Source organism: Carcharodon carcharias, chromosome 16 (assembly GCF_017639515.1).
Source record: "Carcharodon carcharias isolate sCarCar2 chromosome 16, sCarCar2.pri, whole genome shotgun sequence".
NCBI lineage: Eukaryota > Metazoa > Chordata > Chondrichthyes > Lamniformes > Lamnidae > Carcharodon > Carcharodon carcharias.
The window spans coordinates 62,988,084-63,010,862 of NC_054482.1; the positions used below are offsets into that span (position 1 = coordinate 62,988,084).

Genomic DNA, 22,779 nt, shown 5'->3' on the forward strand with positions numbered 1-22,779 from the left:
AATTAAACGTAAGAGATTTAGAACTGAAGACAGGATAAACATCTTTACACAGAGGCTGTGGATTTAACTTATTGATTGCGGCAGAACATGTCAACATTTTAAATTAAAATTTAAGAAATGGATGAAGGATAAGGAAGTGAACAGGGCAAGATAAGAACTATTTCCTTGTGTGCAAAGTAAACAGAAACATGAACTGATTTGGCAAAATGGCCTATTTTCTACCTTGTGATTTTCATGGACCTACCCACCAGCACACTCACCCTGTGCTCTTGCATTGTTAATATGACATCCAGGGAAAGAAATTCCACTGAATAGCGCCCTTTTTTAATGCAATGCATAGCCTCCTAACTCTTAGAGTTGGAAAGTATGCCGGATCCCATTTTGGCAAAGCCGTTTGTGCACCTGCATTGACAGCTTCCTGTGGCATACGTAGCAGGTAGATTTTAGAGTCATTATTGATACAGTCATTTAAAACACAGGAGGCCATTCAGCCCATAAAGTCTGTGCCAGATGGTCAAGGAGAAATCCAGTCCTAGCCCCCTGTTTTATACCCGTAGCCCTACAGGTTTTTTTCTTCAAGTTTCCATCCAATTTCTTTTTGAAATTATTGATTGTTTCCACTTGCACCACCCTCATGGGCAGTGAGTTCCAAGTCATTACCATTCACTGCATTAAAAACTTCCTCCTCACATCCCCCTTGCATCTTTTGCTCAAAACCCTAAATCTGTGTACCCTGGACCTTGTACTGTGACCGAATGAGAACGAATGTGAAGTTTTCCCTTGTCTTCCTTATTAAAATCTGTCATAATCTTGTACACTTCTATCAAATCTCCGCTCATTCTCCTTTGTTCCAAGGAGAACAACCCCAGCTTTTCCAATCTAACTTTGTAACTAAAATTTCCCCATCACTGGAACCATTCAAGTTGTGTTGACAGTGTGATTTTACCTTTGACCAAATGGTAAAACATAATTTCAGTGACATACCCTAGCAACATGAGGGTGAATAAAAGAAGATTCCCCATAATTTGCATTAGAATAGAGGCCAATGAAAACAGAGATGAACTCACCTGTTGGCAACCATGACAGATGACGGCAAGGTACCACCATTTATGATACTGAGATGAAAAACTCTAATCAAAGAAAAAATTCCAGGTTTATCTGGAGTTGATAGATTCCAAGCTACCGGTAATATAAATACCTTTCCAGCTCCAACTGATAATTGAGCAACCATCAGCAATGCCCTGGAATACTGAAGATTTGCCAAATGTGGCACCTTGCACAATCTCACAGGGTTTCTAACTCAGCCTCCAGTATGTAGGATCTCTCACTTTTGCCACTCAATGGATGTGGTCCTCGAGTCACTTCCATCAGCAGCCGTAGTCCATCTGAGGTCCCTGAATATGATTAACACTGACCGGTGCACATCTATGAACATTCTCTCACTGAGGTCACAACAATTGTGATGCCATTCCAGAGTTCCTTTTCAACCAACCAAACAATGTACCCGGTTCATGGTCTGACCTTCTGATACAAACACTCAGCTCATTAGCTTGCCTGAGCTGTTCACACCGATTTCAGGATTCAGTCCCTTTCAGCTCACTCGCACGTTCCTTCACCAAGAACATTTAGTGTTGTACTTTCTTCTTACTGTCAAAACAAAAACTGATTGATTCACAGAGAACTTTGCTTGCTTGCCCTCACATAAATTCTGTGTTCTGGACTGTAGTTTCTCAGACCAGCTCTAACTTGATCTCCCAATTAACTGTCTATTTACCCTTTGCTTTTGACCAAACTCAGGTCACATGGGCATTTCTTGGAATGAAAATGCTTGCTGGGAAGTCCATTTATACTTTTTTCAGAGTTATTTTGGTTTCATCTTGGAATTAAAGGGATTTCTCACAAATAGAAAATACAGGTGTTTTGCCAAAGCATAAGGGTCATCACACCTGGATTGTCCATGCACAAACCAAATCCATTTAGCTTTTTTTCCCTAAATTTCTATGAAGTTTTGCTACTTAACTGCAAGTGGCAATTTAAAATATTATTTTAAGATATATGTAAGAGCAGAGTGTTTGGGATGAATTTTCATTCCAAAGCACAGGCAGATTTGGAGGTAGCTATGTCAGCAATTTTTCACTACCGTCTGGCATGTTCCTGCCTCCAGCCTATCTTCAGGGAGGTGGCTTCTGGAGTTGGGGGGAGGGGCAGGGGGGTGCAGTGGTGGGTTGGGGGGGGGGGGTTGATGGCTACCCTACCCTAATTGGCAGATAGCCAATTAGGGCAATTCAAGTGCCAGTTGATGACACTCTTCACAAACTGTCTGGATTTCCAGTTGGAGGACAGGCCCCTCAATGTGGCTGGAGCCTGCTGATGACATAGTGGTGGCTTCCGGGAGGCTGGCTGGGACAGGAGGGCTGAGGCGGAGAGGTGCATCCCACGAACCATCTCAGCATGGGCCATGAAGCTGCATTGGCCACAATGGTGGCCGCAGGCTACCCAGTAGAGGCTCAGCCCCTTCGCAGTGATAGCCTGGCAGCTGTGGCCACAGTATACTTTTACCATTTACATGTTTCATGTGGTAGGTAAAATGGCTTCTGTCCAAAGCCTTTGTTTTATCCCAGATGACCTCAGAGGTCACATGACTATGGCAAGCCAGAGTACACACAAAAGGCAGCAATGCACAATGGCCTTTTTCCAAACATTCCCCTTTTCTTAAAAAGGTAAAAAAGCACCTTGCATGCATTATCATTTGCTGCTGCAATTTACCCACATACATGGTCTATAAAGAAAGTTATCACGCATGAACAGAAACTGTTCTTCCTAGTCTATCTCACTTTCATCTGTCACCGCACACATATTGCACACATAAGGCAGAATGTTCCACTCTGGAGACTAAGTGCGATGATGGGCGGGAAAGGCGGCATGATTTCCACCGGCTGGCGTGGTAGGTTTCCACACCAGATCGTCCATCCTTTAGCTCATTATACATGCGTGAACATGCAGCACATCATATCTCGCAGTGGGGCGGGCCCCGCCATTACCTCATCAGGCACCATATTTAAACTGCACACGTACACATGATCACTCTCTGCAGCCCAGGTCTTGTCATGGCATGGCACCAGAAAGGCCCCGAGAAGGAAGAAGACAACAGCTCCGAAATTTAATGATTGTGCATTGGTGGCACTAACCGCCTCCAGGCAGTCGAGGACCAGTAGGAGATGCTTTTCCCCTGTACGCCAGAGTCCACCAACACAAAGGCCTGGCAGGAGGTCACCAGTGTGGTCAGTGTCAACATGGTGCAGAAGAGGACTGCCATCCAGTGCAGGAAGAGGGTAAATGATCTCATCCACTCCGCCAGGGTAAGTCAATCTTCCCCTTACACTCTCACAGGGCCAAAGGCATCCACAATCTGTGTTAGAATCCACAGAGATCTCACACGCTACCAGCACAAGGCACATCATCACAGATTCTCTCTCACTTACTTTTACATCTTCATCTCCTGTCACATCCTGCCCAAGTTACATCTTCAGCCCTTACGTAGGTCCACTCAACACACACAGACAGCAAGCAAGCACATCATCTGCTTTGACATCCGTCCTGCTCAAAGTATGCCCATCGGTCTTTATGCAGGAAAAGATCACCCACAACAACAGGGAGAGATCCCAAATTGGTGAGGGTGGTGAGTGGTGGGGGTAGTTGGGGGAAGGGGAGGTTGCGGAGGTGGTGAGTTGGCGGTGGGGGGGCTGCCGGAGATCAGGCAGAAGATTGGCCTCCAGCAGTCCTCTGAGTGTTGGTGATCTTGGCTGTCACTGCCTCCATCTGCTTTGGGCCCAAATATGTACTGTGCTCACCAGACGGTGCCCCTGAGCCTGCCCTAAAACTAGATTGCACGAGTTGTGTGGTGGAGGGTGCAGGTGAAAGCTGTGATGGCTCTACATTGAGTGGGTCCTCAGAATCCTCATGCAAGGTGATCTTGGGGCTGGTTAAGCATGTTATCGGTCCAAATCATATTGCCAGTGACAGGACATGATTTTAGGCCAACGATTCCTCCCATTCTCTGTTGACATCAGAATGGTATATTTATTATGGGTTCTTCAATGCAGCCTTCAACTGGGACATTCACCAAAATTAAAATATTCTTTTGCCAGACAACGTGATACGCCAGAGGAAGGAGGCACTGAAAAATGAGAAGGAACTGGAAAGAATCAAAGAAAAGAAGCATTGTGACTTCTTGGATATTCTTCTGTGTTCAAGGGTTGGTACTTATAAGTAGTTATGGTTATGAACATGGATTTTGTGCTGAGTGGGAAAAAGTGATCTTCATTTCATTTTTAAAAATATCTGTGTAGTGTAGCTCTTCATTTTAGAAGATGAGTAGCGTGCTACTGCCCACAATTACAAGCAAGAGTGTTACTTTGCCTACCCTTGTCAGATGACTAATCCTTTTCCAATACTCATCTGCTATCCAAGGCGGTAAGGGGAGTGGCACTTGGTACCACTGCCACCTCCCTTAATACGGCATCCGGGCTTTCTTTCTCAGGTCTTTTTCTATTTTGCTGGGTTTTATTCAGGAATATCTGAAGATTGGTCTCACTGACATTGCATCCTTTCAATACCTTGTTCCCTTCTTTGGGTGACTGTCAGATCTTCCACTTGAAGCTCTATGTTAAAAATACTACAGATCACACGATAGCCATGCAGTTTAGCGCCCATGACATTCTGCTCTCTGAACCAAACTCTTTCTGAGTTATCTGTTTTTTCCCCAGCCTGCTTAGCATTCCTATCACCCATCCAATGCATTATTCCCAAATTAGGGAGTTGTGCTATTAAACTACAAATGGTACATTGAGTGAGTTAACCTCTGCAACTTACTGCAAGCCAACTTGGGGATAAATTTTTGTTCCTGAGTCTGGAGCAGAGAGTTGGGAAAATTCCAACTCTGCAACCCCAACTCAGGAGAAAATGCCCTAAATCTTCAATACTCTCTCTGGAGGTGGTTGTGAAACAGAGTTGGGCCTGCTGTCCCTGGAAAGAATTCAGAAGCAGCCACAGGGATTGCCAGTGCCAAGGCAGCTTGTTGAAATGGCCGGCATGGTACTTTGGGACTTCCTCCCAGATACAATGAAAACAACAAGACAAAAACAGCCCTCTAGACCTCACCCCCCACACTCCCCATGCCAACACATGCCACCTCATGCCCCCCACCCATCCCCATGGCCCCATACCCTCATTCCAACCTATGGCCCTCTAGCCACGCAATAGTACTTCATATCCTCCATGCCAGCCAATGAACCCCACTCATCTCCATAGCCCTTTATAAACCTTTTGCCAACGTAGTGCCAACTCATGCCTACCCATGCCGCCCCACCCACCACCCTATGCCCTTACATCCTTCATGTCAACTCACCCAGTATCCACCATGAACATACCTTAGGAGGAATGGTGAGATGAAATAAAAAAAAGTTTTAAGTGTCTATTGCAGACGTCACTATATTTAAAAAAAACACCCTCATTGATAAAATTTAAATCCCTTTGAGTACTTTATCCCTTGTGAAAACATGCATTTGTATTCATAGTCTCACATCAGAGACAGCTAATCTCTTAATAACCACTGGCTGTCAAACTGTGAACTTAAAGGCCCCCATTGTGATGACAGGTTGTGGAAACAGTCAAGCAGCACCAATCCTTATGTAAACAAACAATGAAATAGCAAGCACTGATTTTTTCTTCAACTGCAGACTGGACGTTTTCTTTCAAAAATTTAAATGGCTTGGGGGATTTAAATGGCTTGACTGTTCTATAGAGCTTATCCATTTTTTACGCACATTCATGTCTACTCAACAACTTAACCCCTCTCCCAAAGAGGCACCTGACCTCTCTCAAATGGCACCTTACTTCTCCAAAAGGGTTACCTTACCTCTCCAACAGGGTCCTTACCTCTCCCAATAACTCTGGCAGCTTTAGAACATTTCCTCAAATGTCTAAAGCCCACAAGTCATGTTTTGGAAATCCCAGTAACAAAAATTGGATCTATTTGAAGACAGCTGCACTTTTACATACGCAGCTGCCTCTGGGAATTACAGATGTGCAAAGTACAATCCACCCCCATTCCCTCCACCCCCAGTGAAAATGGCAGATGACAGGTTTGGAGGTGAGACTTCCAGAATGAGGGCTCTGGTGCCATTTTGGCTAAGGCACTGAACTCTTCTGACTCTGCAAAAACCCAGGCCTCAGTGTGTGGAAGTCCTGCCTCCAGGGCACAGCCCTGCAAATGCCCTGTGGATTTTCGAGGCCATTAAGTTCAACAATTTCAACACAAGACTCATTCTGACACTTGTGTTTTCACTTCACAGTTAGTTGTAATATCCATGAAAATGTATTAGAATGACAGGGAAAAATAACTCATTTCATTTTCTAATGGGTTGTCTGTAGACTAAGAATAATTTATCAATAATATCCATTACCTTTTCTCCATTGAGTATAATTTTGTGGCAGACAATTGGTCCTGACTCAGTGTAACAATAATTTTGCTTTAGGATGAAAATGGAATGGGATTATCGGATGAAGACCTTCGAGCAGAGGTGGACACATTCATGTTTGAAGGCCATGATACTACAGCTAGTGGAATCTCCTGGCTCCTGTACTGTCTGGCTCAACACCCAGAACACCAGCAGAAGTGCAGAGAGGAGATCCATGAGCTTCTGGAGGGACAGGAGAAATTTGAATGGTGAATTCTGGAATAAATTTTGTCTGTGGTTATATGATGTAAAATCAGACTTTCTTGAACAGAATTTTTTTTTTCATATCATCGTGCTTTACATGAATTAGCATGCAAAATTGTTCAGTTCACATAAAGAGTACTGTGTTTAATTCTGGTCAGCACATCTTGGGGAAACATAATCAGACAATGACTAGAAAGCAGAGAAAAGCAGCAGGACCAGTGTAAAGGAGATGGGTGATGAGAAATGATTCATCTAGAAAGCTAGTCAACAGGGCTTACTGAGGTATATCAACTAGCCTCGAATACTACTTTAAATTAAGTCAGGAACGTAGAATCAGAGAATATAGGCTTCATTATAAATATGATTGAGGAGATAAGGCTGTGGGCAGAATGCCTGATTTATACCTTTCCCACTGAGGTGAAAAAATGTTAGTGTTGTGAGGGTTGTTTGTTGAACATTGCAAGCCTCGTATTATTTGAGTCAATCCCACACTGAATTTAGCAGTTTTCTCATTGTCTGCTCACCAACGCTGCTGTTGAACTGGTGCAACTGTTTATTGATTCTGTTCTCTCAGTGCAGAATTATTGAAGAGATTTTATTGTTCACAAAGTTTAGAATTGTTTTTGCTTACTATTAGCATATTTTCTTTCAATTTAGGTCTGATTTTTTTGCATTGCAAAATTTTTACGTCTAGCTGTATCTTTTACAATTGCCTAGCTTCCAGCTGCTATTTCACTTGCAATGAAAAAGTGAGAAAAATAGGGTTCCAATATATATTTAGATTTGAAGGAGGAAGAGTAGTTATTGACAAGAAAGGAGTATGCAAGTGTACCTCACATATTATATTAGCACCACCTTTCCCCTGTATCCATAAACTCAAATGTCCCTCATGGGTATGACAATATCAATGCTTTGGCACTATGCCCTGAGGGCTGACGCACGAAAACTTGTACCACAGGATTAGTGCTTCACACTTGAGTCATCAAATCTTTCTAAGCCACCGCTAAAGACATTTGCCAGATCAGTCAGTCAACTGTTCCCAGATGGATCAAGCTAGTGACAGAGGCATTGTTTGCAAGTGGCAACACACTCATCATTTGGAAAGGAGGCATTCTGGAAGACAGAGTTCTCAAGAATCCAGAGTATCATAGATGACGTGGTAGTGCCATTTCCAGACATGCACAGTGCAATGCTATCATGTTGTGATACTGCCAAATGGCAACTCTGCTTGGATCCGCATCATACAACAACATATCCACTTTGTCAACCATCTGGTATTAGGCTTCCATTCATCTCATTTTTCTCTGAGATATTTTCTGTACTGCACCCCACACCCCAGTCATGGCAAATACTTCAACTTCATTTTGAACCTTTATTACAGCTCAGATAGTGATCCTCAGGCCACTATCCAGGCAGTTATGCCCTATGCGTGCAGCCAGAAACTGCTTGGTACTCACCCACCTGCTACAGAGATGTTTACACAGTCCATTGCCTCCCAATCCTGGTCATATTCCCCTTAGCCTGATGATGTGTAGGATGGCCGATCAATGTTTATCAAAAAAAAAATTTCTTTGAATTCCAGATTGATTCCCTAGTCTGAACCCTATCTTTGACCTGCATTTTCCTAACTGGAGGTCGCGTGTACCTCAGCTCCTTGGAAGATCATTTCGAAAGATATGCCAGGTCTGTACTGAGCCACCAGAGTAGGAACTCCCAGTTTAGGGATTGAATGAAGTCAGTGGAAAAGAAAGTTGAGCATGATATGAAGCAGACTGTTAATGTGTTACCAATTGTTTCTTGTCTGGTTGTGAAAGTTAAAATGACCCCAATGTTGTGTTTTGCTGCAGCTGAAAACCTAACCTTATATTAAATCCAGATTATGTCCTTGTTCTGTTAAAGGGGGCAGATTTAGTTTAAAATCACGGTGATAGCACTGTTGAAATTCAAAACATGTATTTGGTTTGAATTCAATACAAGTACGTTGTGCATATTTGGAATGGAACAAAGCTCCTAAAGAATAAAAATATGCTTAAATTGGACAAAACTTGAAAATGTAGGCTGCAGAATTACTCCAAAGCAGGACTAATGTTGACAAGTCATTGAAACTCCCTAAAAACTCACCAGTGTGACAGGAAACAGCATTCTATATGCTGCATTTCATTTCAAAAAGAAATGAAACAGGCGTTCAATGTGTGCTGGTAACAATTTGTAAGCGGTATGTAAGAGAGGACACCTATTGGTTGAGAATGTGTTCTTGAAGCATGGTCCTCTAAGAGTTTGAAGCATGATGCAGTGGATAATTTTGAGTTTGACCAAAGTAATTTGGACTGCCAATTCGCTATTGCCCACTTTACCCAATCACACAAAGTCTAAGTTACCACCTGTGCGTCTGTGGTTGCCCATTAGATCAGTCACACAGCCTTGGGTCCCTCTGTCAGTAAACATAAACTAATTCAAATGAAATATGTCAATTAATTTTCTTTAACCCTATTCAGAATTCATTTTTTAAATTTTGTATTTGCAGGGAATTCCTAAGTAAGATGCCTTACACCACAATGTGTCTAAAGGAATCTCTACGGCTTTATCCCCCTCTACCAGGAGTGTCCAGGAAACTGACCAAGCCACTTGTATTCCCTGATGGGAAGCATGTACCTGAAGGTCTAGTATTTCAGAAATTTAATTATATTAGCAAATTATTGTCAAGTATTTAGTTACTATTGGTATCCATTCTTGTTCTCTATTATCCATTTATAAACAACTGCTTTCTCGTCAGCGGTAAGTGAGTGCTATATTTGCTACATGGTGATATTATGAACATCAGCGAAGCATTGATGATTTCTGGCACTTTTGTATCATTTGTTTGTTTAATGAAAATCAAGTGAAGGAAATCATTGATCTTTTTCTACCTAAGACTTTTGTGTGTGTGACAGCTTTAGTGATGATGCTGTGTGAAATAAGTTTTAGCAGTTTCAATATAGTTCTTAGTATTTGCAAATTTACAGCACAAAATTGCCTAGGATGGTGCTCTAAATGCTTGCAATCTCAGAGAGGTTTGAAGTATGGCTGACATAGGAATTGTAAATATCACAGTTGTGCAGTGTGGAATTTCTTTTTAGAGGGCATTTTTTTTTTGCTGGGTACTCTCATCAATTCCATGGATCTGTTTACGTCCCCAACATTCCACTTGCTCTCTGACTGGTTGTCACACAAAATGTTATTTTTAACATTTAGGCAACTATCAAACTCGTATTTTTTTGCTTCCCTTAATAACACTGGCTGGAATTTTCCAGCCCAGCCATGGCAGGTTTCCCCACGGCGAGCTATTCAAATGTTCATTGACTTAGGCAGGACCGTAAGATCCCGCCAGCAGGAGGGACTAGAAAATTCCAGCATTTGCCACATTTCTATTCATCCTAATCTTGCATTGTGTTTAAGTACTACATGAATAAGAAAAACAAATGTTATGGCATGTTTATTGTATGGGAACGTCATGTAGGTGGCCTTGTACCTCTTGGTGCTGGGTAACGGGATGGCTTTATAACAGTTGATTACATTTTTAGTGACTTCCTGTATTTGCCTTCTATCCGGCACTACTTCAGTATTTTCAGTGGGTCCGCTGAGAAAAAACTGCTTCATCTGCACCTTCTTCTTCCATTCTTCAATTGCTGAGTACTCCTGCAGCGTAATGAGCATCTGCTTGACATAGTCTTGAAATATGGGTGAAATGTTGGAAGGACTATTAAAGGAACCACATCTTCCACATTGCTTAATTAGAGTAAAATAATTTGTTTATCAATCCTGATAAGGGGCTCAATGGGCTCAATGGGCTCAAGAGCAACACAGAACAGAAGGGAAAAGCTGCAAGAATACACACTAATTGAATGCTCAAGGTAGATTAATAGGTAATTAATAGGAATGAATTGCAATCACTGACCCTAACTCTAGTTTGAAATTTGTTGTAGATTTGTTTGAAATTATTTGATGAAAATAAAGTTAAATTATATGTGCTAATTCATTCTAAAATTTTCCAGAGTTCATGGATTACTGAGTAAAATACTAACTTGGCATAAGCACTAAGTACAAAATCTCAGGTGTTGGGAAATATCAAGTAGAAAATCAGACACTTTTCCATAAAGAGGGAATATCAGAAGGCTTTTGCACAGCTTCCAGTGCCATCTCAAATTAGGCATCATTAGCAGGAACTTTGCAGCAGACTGCCTTGGTTGCCATCTAGTCTAGGAAATGGTGCGCAGTGTAAGAAGACTTGAAAACAAGAGGAATGAGTGACATGCATGAACTTATGGAATTGCTGCTGAAGGTATTGAATTATATTTTACAGGTTGCCTGGTTGCATTAAGTATCTACAGCCTCCACAGGAATCCACGGTTCTGGGATAATCCTGAGGTAATTTCCTTTTCCATTACTGAGATAATAAGTGACAGAGTCATATGACAGCCATCCTATTAGTCTATTATCACTAGACATTATGCCAGTGCCTCCATAAACAAGTGTCTAATTCTTTTTCCCCATTAATTTGACTTGCATCATATTTGTCTGCCAAAAGTTCAATGAAGGTAGAATGTTTTAGGTATTCATTAATTTGTGTATTTTTGTAAAACATTATTTGAGCAGCTCATTTATTTCTTGAAATAAAAACAGAAAGTGCTGGGAAAACTCAGCAGGTCTGGCAGCATCTGTGGAGAGAGAAACAGAGTTAACGTTTTGAGCCTGTATGACTCTTCTTCACTCTGTTTCTCCCTCCCAGATGCTGCCAGACCTGCTGAGCTTTTCCAGCATTTTCTGTTTTTATTTTATCTGCAGTATTTTGCTTTCATTTATTGTTTGGGTGTATAACAAAAGGTATAACATTTGATCACAGAATATTCAGCACCATGGTTGACTTAAACTTTGAAGACTTCCTCCGCCTAGAGACACGCGAGGCAGACAAAGCACATGCTTACATCTGTTTTCCATAGCTCGTTTTCTTGGAACACATTACTAGCCTGAAGGCAGAAGCTATAGCTTGAGGTGCACCACTCTGTATCAAGAATGAATGACCAGGAGTCTCTTCCACTCTTTACCACCTGCTATAGGCAGATCGGAAGGATTTGCAGGTTGACAATCAACCTGCTTGGCCGCATTGTGAACGCATCTTCTGTGGTCATCAAATCTTGGAGCGGGGCTCCAACTTGGAGCTTCTAGCTCAGAGGCAGGGATGTTACTCACCTGCCCCACAAGACCTCCACTCACTATGGCTGAATATGCACAAAAAATGCACAATATGTTAAAGTGGATGTGTGGTAGATTTGCGGAGTCATCTCCTACCACCAGCATCTAAAAGAAAATGGGGGAAAATCCACTCGCGATTTTCTAATGGGTGCCAGTGGGGAACAATGACTTACAAAGTCTATTCTGTAGTTTCTACCTGATTGAGTCAATTCTGTAGAATATTAGATGTTTTTACCTAGAATCTCCAGCTGAGGGAGGGTGGTGGGTTTTTCCAGCAAGTGGTCAGTGGACCACCCAGAGAAATGGGGTAAGCAGCAAAAAACAGTTTACATCTATTGCCCAGCGGGAAATCAGGAGAACTTCACAGAAATCTCTTTATCTGTACCTTTCTACTAAGTCATCAGAGCATTCCTATTTGAGGCTGGGTTGTTGCTGTTTGTAAAATGTGGCATTCCTCATTGTTACAAATAAGCCAGTAAGCACAGCCTTCAACAACCAGTGTCACCAGCTGGAATGTAGGATAGGGATGAAAGTAAGTCTATCATGGTAGAGGGTTTCTACAAGTCCTTTGAATTGCTGAGACCAAAATAAAACATGTCTGGGATAATATACAGTATACAGTAGCAACTTTCAAGGCAGAAATACATCAATAGATACCAGAACAAAGCTTGGGAAGTTTATTGTTATCTCAGTCCCTTAGAATGGTGTTAATATGAAGCATGCTTAAAGTGTTGCTTTATTATTTTTAACAAAGTTATTAATTACTACAGTTTCTTACAGATGAATCGGAATGATGGTGATAAATAATTGTCTCCCACTGTTGAATCATATTTGAATAACAGCACTATGGTACATTGTGCTTTCAACAGGAGTGATATTGAGATGTATTTTCTGTGTAACAGAGGAATTTAATAGTTTCTATCCATTATTGAGATAAAAATGTTAATACAATTATATCCCACATGTGATATATAAATACAATATTGTAAAACTGACCTCACTTGTCAGTGAGAAATACACATCTGGATTGAGATTTTACTAGTCCCTGGTTGAAGACTGAGACAGGGGCTGGTAAAATGCCAGGGAGCTACGTTGGAATGGCTCCCCGAAGCAGTTTCACTGCCTGGCCAATAGCAGTGGGAATGGCAGCGACTCAGCCACCTTGACCAGAGGCAGACAGCCAATTTGAATAATTAAAGGTGGCCATTTTCCTGGACCACTGGCATTTTGCCAGTAGCAGTCTCACAGCAGGACAGACCCAGCAGAGGCAGCGGCACAGTGGTATACAGTTGGGAGGGAAGTGCCCTGGGAGTCCTCAACATTGACTCTGGACCCCACGAAGTCTCATGGCATCAGGTCAAACATGAGCAAGAAAACCTCCTGATTGTGCCCCCTCAGCTGATGAATCAGTGCTCCTCCATGTTGATCACCACTGAGGGTGACAAGGGCACAGAGTGTACTCTGGATAGGGAACTTCAATGTCCATCACCAAATGTGGCTCGGTAGCACCACTACTGACTGAGCTAGCCGAGTCCTAAAGGACATAGCTGTTAGACTGGATCTGTGGCAGGTGGTGAGGAAACCAACAAGAGGGAAAAACATACTTGACCTCATCCTCACCAATCTGCCTGCCACAGATGCAACTGTCCATGACAGTATCTGTAGGAGTGACTACCGCACAGTCCTCATGGAAATAACGTCCCACCTTCACATTGAAGATACCCTCCATTGTGTTGTGTGGCACTACCATTGTGCTAAATGAGCTGGATTTCAAACAGATCTAGCAACTCAAGACTGGGCATCCATGAGGCACTGTGGAGCAGCACCAGAACTATACTCAACCATTATCTGTAACCTCATGACCTGGCATATCCCCCAAGTGATGGTGATTACCATCACCACCAAGCCAGGGGATCAGCCTGATTCATTGAAGAGTGCAGGAAGGCATGCCAGGAGCAGCACCAAATGAGGTGTCAATCTGATGAAGCTACAACACAGGATTACATGCGTGCCAAACTGCGTATGGAGCATGCAATAGACAGAACTAAGCAATCCCACAACCAACAGATCAGATCTAAGCTCTGCAGTCCTGCCACATCCAATTGTGAATGGTCATGGACAATTAAAAAACTCACAGGTGGTGGTGGTTCCATAAATATCCCCAATCTCAACGATGGGGGAGCCCAGCACATCAGTGCAAAAGATAATGCTGAAGCATTTGAAATAATCTTCAACCAGAAGTGCTGAGTGGATGATCCATCTCGGCCTCCTCCGCAGATCCCCAGCATCACAGCTGCAAGTATTCAACCAATTCGATTCAACCCACGTGATATCAAGAAACGGCTGAAGGCACTGGATATTGCAAATGGTATGGGCCCTGACAATATTCCAACAGTAATACTGAAGACTGGTGCTAAAGAACTTGCCTAACCAAGCTGTTCAAATACAGCTACAACACTGACATCTACCCAGCAATGTGGAAAATTGCCCAGGTATGTCCTGTACACAAAAAGTAGGACAAATCCGGCCAATTACCGCCCCATCAGTCTACTCTTGATCATCAGTAAAGTGATGGAAGGGGCCACTTGCTTAGCAATAATCTGCTCACTGACGCTCAGTTTGAGTTCCGCCAGGGCCAAGTGTGGCATCTTTTGCGACTCCTCAGATACTGAAGCAGTCCATGTCCAAATGTGGCAAGACCTGGACAATATTCAGGCTTGGACTGACAAGTGGCAAGTAACATTCACACCACACAAGGGCCAGGCCATGACCATCTCCAACAAGAGAGAATCTAACCATTGCCCCTTGACATTCAATAGCATTACTAATTCATTACCAATTATCAATTGCTGAATCCCCCACTATCAACATCCTGGGGATTATCATCGACCAGAAACTGAACTGAACCAGCCATATAAATACTGTGGCTACAAGAGCAGGTCAGAGGCTAGGAATCCTGCAACGAGTAACTTACTTCCTGACCCCCAAAAGCCTGTCCACAATGTACAAGGCACAAGTCAGGAGTGCAATGGAATACTGTCCACTTGCCTGGATGAGTGCAGCTCCCACAACACTCAAGAAGCTCATCACCATCCAGGACAATGCAGTCTGCTTGATTGGCATCTCATCCACAAATATTCACTCCCTCCACCGCTGACGCACATTGGTAGCAGTGTGTACCATCTAGAAGATGCACTGCAGGAACTCACCAAGGCTCCTTCCTAACCCACGACCTATGCCATTTTGAAGGACAAGGGCAACAGATGCATGGGAACACCATCACCTGTATGTTCCCTTTCAAGCCACTCACTATCCTGACTTGGAAATATATCACCATTCCTTCACTGTTGCTGTGTCAAAATCCTGGAACTCCCTCCCTAACAGCAATGTGGGTATACCTACACCATATGGATTGTAGTGGTTCAAGAAGGCCGCTCAGCACCATCTTCTCAAGGGCAATTAGGGATGGGCAATAAATGCTGGCCTAGCTAGCGATGCCCACACCCTGAATTTAAAAAAACAGAACTGCCCATGCTGCAAGAGCAGGCCTCCAGCTGCATGGAGGCAGCCTCCTCATGGCTTCCCAGCAGGTGGTACCCCAACACATTTGGAAGCTCTATGGCACAAGGAGGGAGCACTGCAGCAAAGGCCACCACATGACCCTGATGCCACTAGAGGCGTTACTCTTCAAATTGTTGGGGCCTGTCTGCCTGACCCTGTCAGAGAAAAGCATTTTCAAATCTATTGCAAAGGCAGCTCAAAATGTAGCCACCCTCTGTCCTCCTTGCAGCCTCAGCAGTTGCTACCCCTCTTGGTGGCACTTCCTAGGCTTTAGCGCTGCTGACCCTCTGATTGGGCCGGCAGCTTGGAGAGGCAGCCCGCCGTCATGATTGGCCAATTAAGGCCGCCCACGAGGGCTCAGGATCCACATTTGCTTCCAACATCAGGAGTTGCCCTGCTAAGAAAATCCTAGCCTGGATGTCTGTGTTATGTGACAACAACTTGGGTCCCTTCATTTGCAGCCAAGTTCACCTCAAGTGCCTTTGTGATTCATCATATTATAGCTTTTACGTGGTAATGTAAACATGTAACACTGATTTTGTAGCAGTATAGATAAGGTGAACACTTTGTGGAACAGGTTTACTATAACCTAATTTTTTTGGTGGTTTCTGTATGATCCTATATAAACAACATATTTATGTCTAATCCAGGTTGGTAATATATTCCTATTGCCTTTTCACATCAGGTATTTAACCCATTGAGGTTTACTCCAGAAAATTCAGAACACAGGCACCACCATGCCTACATACCTTTCTCTGTAGGACCAAGGTAGGATAACAGAATAATTGATTATGAATTTGATGTTGTTTTTGAAGCTAATTATTTTTATATGAACCTAGTTTTCTGCAGGTGTATTAAATGGATCATTCCAATTCGGCAGAACGTTTTATGTTAATGTTAAATAATATATGATAATGGGATCCAGAGCACTAGGATCAAAATGATATGGGGGGTTGGAGGGGCTTCTCATATAAAAGAATGATTTCATGCAGCTGGAGCAGGGGACTGGAGTATAAGAGTTAGAAGGAGTGATGCAGCTATGGAAGAGAATAAAAGGAGTGAATGGCTTCCATTTTGGAAATATAGGAACTCCTATATCCATTATTATTATACCCATTTTTATATCCATTATAAAAGGGATACATGGTGTGAAGAAGAAAGTTACACCAGATTGCAGTATAAAAGTAAAGGTTTAGCTTGTTCTATCCCTCCAGGGACATCTGGATTTAGCTGCAGATTTGGAGACAGTTTGCTTGAACTGGCAAGTTGGGTGGCAGATAGCCAGTGAAATACCATGTATTCTTTATCCTGCATTTCACTGACATCAATTCATGGAGATTGCTGTTGTACAGACTGATAAAAAATGCTAGTGAACAGGCAGCCAGAGATGCCAATCTCAGTGGCCCCAATCTCCTCATCCCTGTCCATTTTGATGCAAGGATCATGTTTGAAGTGGGTGGAGGTTTGAATTCAGACAAAGTCCTCCTGAATCTCCTTTCAGTTAGAAGGCAAGGAGGTCTAAATTTGATAATCCTAAAAATGGTGATGGGAATTGCAGTGCGTGATTAATCTACATCATTGTACATACACGACAACATTGTGCTACTCACTTATTACAATGGCCTGGATTTTGAGATGGTAATGATGATGAAACTGTCAGCTTTTGCTGTCATTGCAACTATGAAACTGATAACAAATTCTGATCTCCCATGTACACAGTTAAACACGGAAATATGGAGGTTGCTATCAGTGATTCCTTGCTCCTCCACCAGGTGTGCTGTTGAAGACGACAGTCTTCAAGAAATCACTTGAACTGACCTGAACCTCCCTTTCTACAGTGTAAAAAAAATCCCTAAAATAGTTGTGTCTTATCGAATGAGGTATAACTGGGTACTAATTCATAACTACTCTTGAACAACCTCCCTGGCCCAGAAAAAATAACTTCATATTTACATTCACTTCTACAATGATAAAAACTCTCAGGTTTTAACATAACAAAAATGATTTTTTTTTTAAGTTTGGTCATGATATTTCAGCTTCTAATGTATATGCCCTGATCCTTATTTCACCGTCTACATTATTTATAAAATGTGAATAATATTCAGTGTATTTTACTTCCTGGTTTGCTGTCTGTGAGAATTCTATGAGACTAGCTGCTTAGAAACCTTGATGACATCACTGTTGCTGGCCACCTGGGGATTCCATAGACTTGGCGTCAGATTCAAATTAACGCAAAGAAAGGTGATGTCTGTGATATTTGTGGGCAGTTTCCTTGAGGTCAGCGGCAAGCGGCCCCACTTCACTGCTGACTGCAAAATCTGGGCCAATGATTTATGCATGTAGCCAATGCTAATCACACTTTTTATTGGCTGCATCTATCACCAGGGGCTCAAAATCGTAACTTCCTAGCATCACTTAAAGCTGCTTAAAGCTAGTCCGTGCCTCTTAAAAGGAAGCTGCAATGTGGCTGTATTAGGTGCTGGTAGTCCTGCAAGAAATGAATCTGATCTGGGAAACAGTGAGGAATGGTTGAAAATGGAAAAGCACATGCTCTAAGGTTTTCAGATGTTGCACTGGAGGTCTTTGTGGAGGAAGTGGAAAGGAGGAGAAATGTAATCTATCTGCAGGTGGGGCAAGTGGCTCTCCAGGTACATTGTCAAAGGGCAGCAGGAGCAGATAAACATGGAGGTCAGTGTCAGGAGTCAAGCAGAGAGGAGCTGAATGTAGTATTGCAAGAAGTTCAGTGACCTCACACGAGTAGTCAAAGGTCAGTGAATGCATCTTCAAATGCCATATTCTACCAACGGCACAAGTTATCTCAGCCACTGCTCAAATAACCACATCCCCATCACTCACCTACCAAAAGTCTCTGTCAATCAGGACTCATACTTAATATTCATATGTTTCATCTCACCCTCACATACTAGCACTGCTCAAAGCCTCGTACCCACATCTTGCAACTTATATAGGCTCCCAACTAATGAACCATGACATCCACATCACCCAAGCAGATTTTGCATCACTCACTAACACATTTTCCCACTTTCGTGAAGAACAAGGTGATGCAAAACTGGAGGTAGCAGGAGCAAACTGGAGGGGGCAAGGTGTACCTGCTTGTTCTACCCCCATGGAGGATACAGTGCTGGCTATTATTGGAACACTTGCCTAGGCCATGTCCAGCGGTGGAGTTGAAACCAATGATGACAGTATCTCCATACCTAATTCTCCTTCTCACAACCCACTTCCCCCTTATCCTATAATCTCTTCTGATTTAGAAGTTGCAGATGGTGTAAGTGTGCACCTCTGACTTATCCTTGAACCTTTTTCCTTTCAGATACTCAAGAGGTGCAAGGTCAGGCAGTGGAGGAACACTAAAAAGATGAAGACACAGCACCGTCACTTGATTTCACACTTGTAATCACCAATTCAGATACTAACACTATCTTAGAAGATAGATTAGAAGGGTGATTATGCACCAGGCACAAATGGGCTGCAGTCAGCGCAAGGGCAAGGATAGCACAGGTGCCAGTTCACCTGAGGGTGAGGTTACAAACAGATTTTCCTGCAGAGTGTTCAGATGAGAATATTGATGGGAGACTTATAGAAGAGCACTGATGGGTACGCATATTGAAATGCTTGGTGCATTAGGAAGCCTGCATTCAATGTCAGGAAATATGGGGGAGTCCAGCATCAGATTGGCACAAGGCTTTGCTCAGAGCTTGTGGTCCATCCCTTCCAGCATGGAAGTGGTGGTCAACTCCATGTGCCATGGAATTGATGGCCAACTCTGTCTGCACACTTGTGGAACCAACCATGATAAGCACCGGATTGGTGATGCCAAAACATCTACTTCAGCACGAGCAGCAGCCATCAAATGGCTCAGGCTGTAGCCATCATGGCTGTGGATTACTGTATGCAAAGGGATTTGCACTGTGCCATAGCAATCCGTCCAACAGATAACTAGAATTGTTGAGGTGCAGTCTTGGGAGCGCGGCAGTGGTTCCACAGAACACAGTGCTCTCTGGGGATGATAGCATTTGGTCTCCCACACTGCCAGTGCCATTGCTGTTGCCTGCCAACCAGCCAGTTCAGACTACTGCAGCCCAGGTTGAAATGGTGCAGTCTGCAACTGGACCTCCTAGGCACAGAACTGTTTGAGGTCATCCTCCAAGGCCATCTACAAATCATTGAAAGTCAGCAGCCTTACAACAGCCATGCACAGCCACTGAGGCAATAGCACACTGACAATAGGCACCAAGAAAATGCTCAAGGGTGACTTGTTTACTTTTGTATGCAATATGGGATGATTTCATTTATAAACTTGATTTAGGATGTTTATTCTGTGATGGTTTTTATTTTTGCATTATGGTGAATGGGGATTTAAGATTGTGGTTACTGGTATCACACTCGAATGAGGTATTTACTGCCAGAACAGGAAGTGCTCTCTAAGTTGCCTCCTCTATTCATCCTCATCCCCAATCTCTTGCTCCTCATCTGCTCACCATACAGCCCACAGCAAGGGCCATACCCTCATGATGGCAAGGTTGTGCAGCATGTGGCAGACCACCAAGAGTCCTGATACTGGTTCTGCTGAGTATTGCAGGGCTCCTTCAGTGCATTCCAGGCAGAGGAAGCATTTTTTCAGTATGTCAGTGTTCTGCTCTATCACATTTCTTGCGGCAGCATGGTTTTTATTGTATGCATGCTGCCCATTAGTGGGAGTTGAGTCATGAGCCATGTCGTCAGCAGATAGCCCTTGTCGCCCAAAGCCACTCTTTGGTTTGATGCAGTGGCTCAAAAGTAGTTGGCACAATGGCCTGGCCAAGAACAAAGGTATCTTGATTGCTGCCAGGATAGTGTGCATTGACCTGCATGATTCACTACCTATGATCACACACCAGCTGGAAGATTCAGCTCTGATACATGGCAAAGTTGCCATGTACTCTTAATCATGTGGAAGCTTGCAATCCTAGTAAAGCTATGTGCTTGTTGTGCCTGAATGAAGTGTAGTTAGCTCTTTTTGGATAACGTCAATGAGCTCCCTTGCACAATAGTGGACAGCAAACCTTGAGATACTACAAATAACACCATCTCCAGTCTTGAAGGAGTCGGATGCTTGAAAGTTAATCACCAGTCATTTTTATAGCCACTGGCAATGCAGCCTTTGCCCTGCTCTGAGGTTGTAATTGTGGCTGCAGCAGATGCAACCAATTTCAGTGATGATGCCCTTATTGAAGTGCAGATGTCTCACACATTGTGCCTCTCTGACGATCAAGTAGGAGAATTGCTCCCTTAACAGATATAGCCTCCTGCTGAAAGCACTTCTACTCTTCTCCTTCCTCCTCCTTCTTCTATCAGCTTGTCTTGCTCTGCATGACCTCTTATCATTTGCCAAGTCATGTTGTATTCCAAGGATAATGCCAGCTAATGCATCCATGTCTAAGAGCTAGTGTGTGCAGAAGCCTTGACATGAGCAAAAAATTCCTTCAGCACCTGCTACACCATTCTCTGTAGACATTTGCACCATGAAACATCTACACAAAGCACCAAAAGCTCATAGAATCATAACAACAGGCAAAGGAAATCAACCAGCAACTAACCTGTGAGAAGTTGATGATCCCTTTACAGTGCTGGTGGGGGCAATGTTTTTGCTGCTTAACATGTGTGGCAGTTGTGTGAGGTTAGGAGCACTACTGGCATCAAATTAGCATTGCACACTGACTGACATGATTATCTATCTGCTCTGCACCAAGATGGTATCCAGTGTGACTTGTGTCACAAGTAAACACATGTACCACAAATATCATTGCAAGATCTAAGGGCACATGTAGTACCAAACAATGGGTGCTACCAAGCTCAATTTCTCTCCCAAACTGTCATAGCATAGATGGAGGAACTAGATGGTCACAGACATAGCTTTTCTTGGTAATCATATGATAGTACGTTGTTTAGAAATACTTGCTAGTAGGTCCTATCAAAAGCTGAGGGATCTAAGGCAATGGTAAGTGAATCACCAAAATGATCAAGTGCAAAAATCAATTCCATCAATTCAGTAGAATGCATTTCTCCTTTGATTCTTTTGAACAGATAATTTGCTGATTGCATATTTTTCCAAAGAAGGATTGAAAAACTCCCACTTGTAAACCCAGTGTATTTCATTCTTTTGCAGGAACTGCATTGGTCAACACTTTGCCATGAATGAAATGAAGGTGGCTGTCGCGCTGATTCTTAATCGATTTGAACTGGAAGTTGATGAATCAAAGCTACCGATTAAAACACCGCAGATAGTCCTCAGATCCAAAAATGGAATGCACTTGAAGATTAAAAAGCTGGAGAAGTAAATCTGGAAAGAATAATGCAACCCTCCACCAGTTTCCTTCTGCCAGTTGACAAAAATAATAGCTATTCTTAAAGTAGCAACTTCAAGACCAGACAAATCAGTCTGAATGTGGTTAATAATTTACCTGTAAAACACTATAGGGTAGATTTGGACTTTGTGAGATTGTTTAAAATGGGTAATAGAGAATCGGGAGAGAAATAAATGGGCTGCTGATTTGCTATCACCCATTTTATTATGAATTATTCTCTGGGGACCCCACCACATTATCTTTTCTTTTGGAATCAGGAGGAACGGTTTCTGCTGGCAGCAGGGTTGGTAACCAGAAGGCACAGATTAAATATACTTGGCAAAAAAAACAAGAGATAAGAAGAGTTTTTTTTAATTGAAGTGAGTTATAATGATCTGGAATGTGCTGAAGGATTAGAGGAAGAAGAACCAATAATAACTTTCAAAAAAGAATTGGATATATACTTAAAAAGGCTATGGGGGAAGAGCAGAGAAGAGTGGACTAACTGAATAGTTCTTACAAGGGGCCAGCACAAGCAGAATGGGCTGAAGGACCCCCTTCTTTGCTGTGAGATTCTATGATTAAATGATTTACATTATCACACAAAGTCAAAATCCTTATGACTTTAAGGGATATTAAAAATATCATATTGGACATTTGTTGACAGTGTTTTCCACCAGTCTGCGCTATCACTTCATGGGTTATTGCAAAGGAAAATATTGGACATGTGACAATAATTGCGAGGTAGGAATCTCATTAAGAAGATGATGTAGATTTAATGATGTAAACCATTACAACAAAGCTTAGGTCGTTTATAACTAACCCTGGATATTAAAGTAGTTCCCTTTGGGTATATATTGTAGAATTGATGGGAGTATTTTATTCCATTTTACTTATTTTTTTACATATTGTGACAGATT

At 42.6% G+C, this 22,779-nt stretch overlaps 1 protein-coding gene across 1 annotated transcript in view; it reads left to right on the plus strand.

Moving 5' to 3' along the window:
- LOC121289320 (cytochrome P450 4B1-like) overlaps window positions 1-22,513 on the plus strand; it is a 47,900-nt gene extending 25,387 nt beyond the window's left edge. Inside the window, exons 7-12 of the mRNA XM_041208651.1 lie at window positions 4,149-4,255; window positions 6,537-6,727; window positions 9,247-9,380; window positions 11,062-11,126; window positions 16,198-16,280; window positions 21,682-22,513. Of these exons, the coding sequence (XP_041064585.1) occupies window positions 4,149-4,255; window positions 6,537-6,727; window positions 9,247-9,380; window positions 11,062-11,126; window positions 16,198-16,280; window positions 21,682-21,853 (752 nt within the window). The 3' untranslated portion in view covers window positions 21,854-22,513. The remainder of the gene's footprint in view (window positions 1-4,148; window positions 4,256-6,536; window positions 6,728-9,246; window positions 9,381-11,061; window positions 11,127-16,197; window positions 16,281-21,681) is intronic.
- Window positions 22,514-22,779: the final 266 nt, after the last annotated feature.